The sequence below is a fragment of the Tauraco erythrolophus genome, chromosome 1, assembly GCF_009769465.1.
Source record: "Tauraco erythrolophus isolate bTauEry1 chromosome 1, bTauEry1.pri, whole genome shotgun sequence".
Taxonomy (NCBI): Eukaryota; Metazoa; Chordata; class Aves; order Musophagiformes; family Musophagidae; genus Tauraco; species Tauraco erythrolophus.
In genome coordinates this window covers 161,793-168,630 of record NC_141465.1, presented here as the reverse complement: position 1 = coordinate 168,630, position 6,838 = coordinate 161,793, and the positions used below count along the sequence as shown (strand labels likewise).

At 55.4% G+C, this 6,838-nt stretch overlaps 1 protein-coding gene across 2 annotated transcripts in view; it reads right to left on the bottom strand.

Annotated features, from left to right (window-relative positions):
- Positions 1-6,282: 6,282 nt before the first annotated feature.
- Positions 6,283-6,838, bottom strand: part of SIDT1 (SID1 transmembrane family member 1) — a 39,638-nt gene continuing 39,082 nt past the window's right edge. For both annotated transcript variants that reach the window (XM_086631769.1, XM_086631854.1), the window contains one exon: positions 6,283-6,345. In XM_086631769.1, coding sequence (XP_086487895.1) covers positions 6,283-6,345 — 63 coding nt within the window. The remainder of the gene's footprint in view (positions 6,346-6,838) is intronic.

The following is a 6,838-nucleotide window of genomic DNA, read 5'->3' as shown; positions in this document are numbered from 1 at the left end:
ACCGTCCCTACCTTGAGAGGCAGCTCAGGCCTGAGAGCTGGCAGGCAGGGCTCCCTCTGCACCGAATGCTGCCCAAGAGCAACAGCCCCGAATTCAGGGTCACTGTGTTGACAGCACGATGCATGAAGGTGGAGTTTCCTCCCGCAGTGACCTGCTCTTTCCTATTACAGAATCACAGAACGGTTTGGGTTGGAAGGGACCTCAAAGATCATCCAGTTCCAACCCCCCTGCCATGGGCAGGGACACCCTCAACTACACCAGGTTGCCCAAAGCCTCATCCAACCTGGTCTTGAACACTTCCAGGGATGGGGCAGCCACAGCTTCTCTGGGCAACCTGTGCCAGTGCCTCACCACCCTCTACTGTAGTAGAGAGGAGAGGAAACAGGACATGAGGCACCTGAACACCTTCAGGGATGGCCTGATGCCCTCACCACTCGCTAAAACTGCAGCAGATGCAGGCGCGGTGCTTACCTGCGGGACACGGAGCAGGGCTGCTGGCACAGCTTCCATCGCGGCTGCGGCAGCACCCGGGGCAGCGAGGTCCTGCCGGGGCCCTCCAGGCGGAACGCTGCCGGGACCCTCGGGGCTGCGGGGTGCACACAAGCGCCTGGTGCAGGCACACGCGCGTGTACACGAGGGGAACCACATACAAAGCACAAGTGAAACTGGCTCCGAGTGCTGCTGCTCCCATCTTGGGCTTCTGCTCTGTGTAGATGCCGCTGTTTTAATAGGCAAAAAAAAAAAAAATCTACATTTATCTGTGGACAAGTTAACATTTCTCCTAAAACCGTGCCTTCCTGTTTCAAAACACAGCATGCCGCCCCTGCCTCGACCGCTCTTCTGCTGTCCCAGAGGGTTTGGTGGTACTTGTAACCCTGTCAGCTCACGTGATCCTAATGGCTCCCCTAGACTGTGAGGGTGGTTTTATTATTATTATTATTATTATTATTATTATTATTATTATTATTATTATTATACTACAAAAGCTGGAGTTGTACTGGGCAGAACAACAACTTTACCTACATTTCCTGAGAAAACGGGGAGTAGATGGTTGCACGCACCTCCTCTCCTCTCCGCAGCTTGGGTCCACGCAGCCGTGGGAGAGGGGAGACGTGTCCCGGTGCCGGAGCTGTGTGACGAGAGGGGCACAGCAGAGGGCAGAGACAGGTCGCATTGCTACCAGGGGAGGTAGGGCAGAGCCTGACCCACAGCAGCTTTCACCACCCGAAATCACTTGCCCCAACCACAGCCCCGCACCAGCTCTTGCTCGGGAAAGCGTCGGAGACCCCGCCTGGTGCAGGCGTGAGGAAGGCTCTGCGGGAGGCGGGAGGCAGAACACAGGAATGGTGCGAAGCCCAGCGTTGGTAGCCATGCTGCTTATGGAAACAGCAAACATCTCATGACTTGGCAAACGAGCCCAAGTACTTAAAGAGCAACAGCAGAAAGTCAGGGCAGGTGTTCCGGGGCAGGGGCAGCTTCCACAACATACGGAGGGTTACTCTGGCAGCTGCTGCTTCCAGCCAGGCCAGCTCCTGCTTCCTTCCAGCTCTGCAGCCCCTGCAGGGAGCCACGTTGATGAGGAGGGGACCACCAGGAGACTGTCTGCTTCCCTTCCAGGAGCTGTGAAAGCCATTTGTGCTGAGCACAGGCGGGATGAGCACACAATGGGGGGAGCAGGGACCACTACCAGCCCACGGGCAGCAGAAGGGTCCCCACCTCTTAACACAAGTCACGGCTGCTGCTCTGCTTGCCTCCCTGCACGCCTCCAACTAAGCCAGTGACTCCTGCAAATCGCCCCCCCCCCCAGGGAGCCGTTCTTCCCCCCGCGCCGTCACCCCGTGAAGGGCAGGGGGACTGAAGGCACAAGCTGCATTTCGGGTGCAGAGGGCTGCACAGCCGAGTGTGACCGGGACAGCTGGGAGACGTGGAGCTGCCCAGGTGCCCAGCTGGGCACCCACCAGCCAGGTCTGTCGGGGCACCCCTGCAGCCGCCAGGTCAGGCTGGGCTCTGCAGCCAAGAGGTGGGAGGACGGCAGTACGAACGGAAGCCAGCATGCAGGGTAAACCTAAGAGGGAATTTTAAAAACTGATGCATCAAGCTGGAGGCACAGAAGCAGCAGGGAGACGATTTCAACCCTTCCTCCCATCTCTTAGGCTTGAGGTGACTTTCCTTGTATTTAATTTAATTCTCTTACCTTTTCTGCTTGTTCCGAGCTGTTCTGCACCCTTCTCCCACCTCTCTGTCCCTCACTGCTGCTACCACCTTGCTATTCGCACACTGTGCCCATCTCTGCTTAGCTCAGTGAGTCCATATGTTGCTCTTCTACCTCCTACGTCGAGCCTTCCAACTGCTCTTCAACATTAGTATTTTCTCGCATTCCTATTTAGAGAAGATAACCAGCTTCCTGGCTAGAAAAAAATAGGAACAAGGTCTGAGACTACAGACTACGGAAGACATGGGGAGAAGGAATATCTTTTATTAAAAAGTTTATCCGAAACTGGACAAACTTTGAGGCATATGAGCCCTTCTTCAGTCTGGCAGAGAAGCAATATTCCCACTGCCCCAATGCCTTGTCCTGTATCCTTTAGTCTGCAGACACCATAATACACCAAGAGCAGAACACACCTGTAGAAGAGGAAAAGCTGCTCTTTTTTCTCCACACCTAAACACAGAGTAAGGGCAGTGCTGCAAGGTAAGAGCCCGTCCTGCACCTGATTGCACGGGGGGAGCACAGAGGGAACTTCAGGTTAAACTCACAAAACCAGCAGGATTCAACACTGGATCCTCCAAGTGCCACAGCCCCACCCAAATACTCACACCAGTTCTGGCGACCTCCCAGGATCGCAGGTTTTTGAACCGGTGTCCTTCTTCGCCCCATCGCTCTGGCTCAAGGGGACCGAGGGAGGCAGCATTTGCTAATTCCTGTAAGAAAGCGCACCGGAGTCTCTGGCCAGACTTGCCCACTTCATACAAAAACATTCAGTGGGCTCTGGAGGGCTTTGTGGCATGACCGCAGCTGCTAGGTGCGACATGGGCACCATGGCGCAGCATGGGCACCAGAGAAACCCGGCAGTTAAAAGGGTGAAGGCTGGTGAAGGTCCTGCAGGAGGCGGCCGCTCTGAGCGTTGAGCTGCAGGCAACAGCCGGCCAGTATCTCCCCTTCAGGCCCAGCAGAGCCTCCCACCGGGCAAGCCCCCACCGTAGACAGGATCTTTTGGTTTAGCACTTCATGGGAGTTGGTGCTCAACCTGGTGGTGCCAGCAGGCTGTGTTCAAAGCCCGCATGCTCCCAGCGCCCAGGGGTTTATCCTGCCCCCCGCAGCACTGCTGTCCTGCCAGCCCCTCCCCACCCAAAGCCTCGTAACACCCCCAGGCGCGCAGGGGGCTCGGCTTGAACTCCTCCAGGCACTTGCTAGAGCAATAGAGCAAGGCACTGTTCATGCGAGGTCCCTGGTGAGGACTCTGTCAGGAACTTTTCTCCCCTCCCTCTCCTGCTACTTTACCCCGTCTCAGCCCCAAAGCACTGCCCCATTTGCTCTCTAGCTCACCTCAGCAGCAAGTGATGTGACCATCACACCAGCACATCACCTCCCAACAGATCTACCACTGCGCTCTTCATGCAGCTTCCAGGTGGCACCATGCAGCAGGGCTTCGTGCACCCATGCCTCAGACCTCTGCTCCTGCTGCCGGGGCCAGGGCTAAAGAAGGGAGGGAATGGATGGTGCTGGAAGTGGTGTTATCCTGTGTGTTATCACCTGCCCTCGAAGTAGAGCACATCCTGCACGCCCCAGATTTTAGTTTCACTGGTCAGAGAACTGGAAATGCAGCGCTTGGGCTCCTACAGCAGCCCTTGCTTTTGCAGGGAGGGGGACAGGGCAGCACAGAGCATGTGCTGCAAAAAAGCTGTCAGGTCAAAAATTCATACACCTCTGGGTACGAAACCCAGGTGGCTCCATCTGCCCAGCAAGTTTATAACCGTGCTGGGCAAGACAGAGCACCACAGCCCCACCAAGAGCTCCTGAGGCGGGCGGCTCAGTCTTGCTGCCCTTGGCAGCAAGGATTCGGGGGGTTTTTTGCACCTCAGGCTTCCTGGCAGCCTTTCCTTACGGGAAGCAAAAGGAAGCAGCAGACAAGGCTGTGTAGCTAATATTGGATTCTGCCATTTCAGACAGACCAAGAACATATGGCAAGGTTGTAGGGCTGCTGAATGGAAAATGTGGACTATCCTCAGCCTTATACTCCTCTTCTGGTGCTACTCAGACAAAATTAAGGGCCATCTCCTTTCCTGCAGCCCATGCTGACACTGTTAAGGAAGAGAAACTCACGCTTCACAACAAGCCTGAGAAACCTACCCCTATTTCTAGCATCATCGAACACTCACAACTCCATCTGCACAGCAAACCTGAAAGTCAAGCCTGAAGTCTTGTAATAAAACGCAGCACGCAGGGTCCACCACCACCTTCTGCATATTCTGTCACACCCTGCCTGAGACGTGGCTACATCTCCATAGGAGTGCAGCTCTGCTCGGGAAGATGGGTGCTGGCAGCCTCTTGTGCCGTTCCTCCTCCAGCCCTCCGCCAAAGGGGCTACAGTGACAAACAAGAGTGCCTGTTCTGTACTCCAGTTAGCCTCACAAAGGCAATTTGGTTCAGAGAACAAGCAAGCCATCCGTACAAATGCTCAGGAAACTGTTTGTGAGGCTCCTAAGGATGACAGCAGCTGTGTGACACCACTGGGCACCCCTCTGCCCCGAGTGCTCTCTTTGCTGCTGCTGAGAGCTGGAGCAAGAAGTCAGATCCACCTGCAAAGCAGAGAGCCAAGACCAAGAACACTCATTTTGTTAAACAACTTGACAAGCTCCAACTTAGAAAAAAACAAAAACCAGCTACTGCAAAACCTTTCTAGCAGATACAGACTCCTCAGAGTACAAAATTACCATAGTCTTCTGTTTTGGCAAGCACAAGAAGAATGGAGCCTTTGCATCACTGGGTACATGAACACACACCAAAGGAAAAATGCTCAGACAACAAGAATAAGGACAGCAGGCCTCCAAGAATACCTTTTAATTCAAAATTAGCAAAACAGGTCACATTTTACATGCAAGGCCTGAAATAATTCACACCTTATTCTTAATTCTTAAATAACTGAGAATTCAAGAAGAATGCAGAAGCCATTTAAAAACTTGTTTCAGATGCAGAAAAATTGAAGAGGAAAGAAGTTTGGCCCAGATTTTTAGCTAAAGAGCTCAACCTCAAGTGCCCCAAAACCTCCTCCATACTCCCAGCCCATAAGGGAACCTGTTTTGTCAAGTTTGCCCAAAGCAAGTTTGCGGGAGGAGAAAGTCTGAGGCTGCTGGACAGCCTCCCCGTTCCACCCTGCCCCTTCAGCAAGGCCACGCAGCAGGAGCCAGGGAGCAGCCAAGGAGATGCCCAGCACGCCAGGCTGCGTCTTCACCACACCATCTCTCTTAGGGTCGCTAGAGGACAGCACTTCTCATGCTGTGGAGACCATTGCACTGCCAAGCACCCGTGTAGGAGCCACCAGAGAGAAGTGAGGCTGTTCAACATGTGCAAGGGAGACAGGCTGCAAGAGCAAGGTGGGAGGTTCTGCCTGTGGCGGCGCACTCGTGGGCAGCTCTAGTCTGCCCTCTCCCTCCAACGCTGCAGTGCCTTGGACTTGTTTCTCTTGTTACTGTCGCTCCCCACCAGCTACAGGAGGAACCTCTCCAGCAAAAATACAAGGAATCAGTCCCCCAGTGCCCCCTCAGCTTGCAGTCCTTTGCTCACTCAGCAGCTGTGGGACAGGAGCCAAACGCTCTCCCCGCGCTGCCGAAGGGACTCTCTGAGGGCAGCAGCCTGCAGGGTACAGGCGCCGGCTGCCGATGATGGAGGAGCTGCGTCCCACTTGCCAAGCCCGCTCCCAGGAGGGCAGCGGAGCACATCCGCGGGAGTAAGGGAAGCAAAGGTCTCCAACACACCTCCTGCTTCCTCCCTCTTCGCTGGCTCCAGCACCCGCTGCGCCCACAAGCCAGCGGGCTGTGCGCTGGCATCAGCCGCTGGGTCGCGCCTGCCCCAGAGGACGTGGTGGGAAAGGAGCAAACGTCGTCCTCCCTCCCGGTCCCACCTCGGTTACCGCAGCACCCCATCGTGCCTGCTGTGGGATCCGGCTGCTCTGCTCCCACGAGACTGCCAGCCACAGAAGCAGGCTCATTCCCAAATGCTGGTGGCCCCATGCCTTTGGCTGAGCACTTCGGGACGCCCCTGCGCCTCCATCCCCCGGAGACTCAGAACACTGGGATCTTGTCCCTGCGTACTGCATCCAGGTCATCATCCAGGGTCAGCAGGACCTGAGGAGGAAAGCGCGAGGCAGCTTCAGGTCCCTCTGGCCAGCCCACAGCTAGGGAGAACGACCAGCTCCCGATGGCACCTCATCACAGGGGCAGTCCACCCAGGCCACATCTCCAGCAGGTAACAGAACTCACAACCACAACCCATGTTCCAGATTAACTTCGTTTCCGTAATGCTTCCAGCCAGTCACTCTGGCAGCACAGTGGACAGGTAGCTCTGCCTACAGTGCCACAAGGACCTGAGCAGGTAATCCTGCCCCAGCCATGATGGAGACGCTGCTTGTAAGCCGGTTCCTCACCACTAGCCTCTAAGGAGCCGTCCAGGAAGCAGCAGGGTGGACATTGCTTGACCACAGCTCAAATATTGCACGTGGCCAGGCAGCTCCCTCACAAACAGTTTGCACCTTGCATGGCTAGCATTAAGGTCTCCCTTTCCACTTGCCCAAAACGCTTTGCTGTGACCCCACTGCACAGGATGCCTCCACCTTTGCCA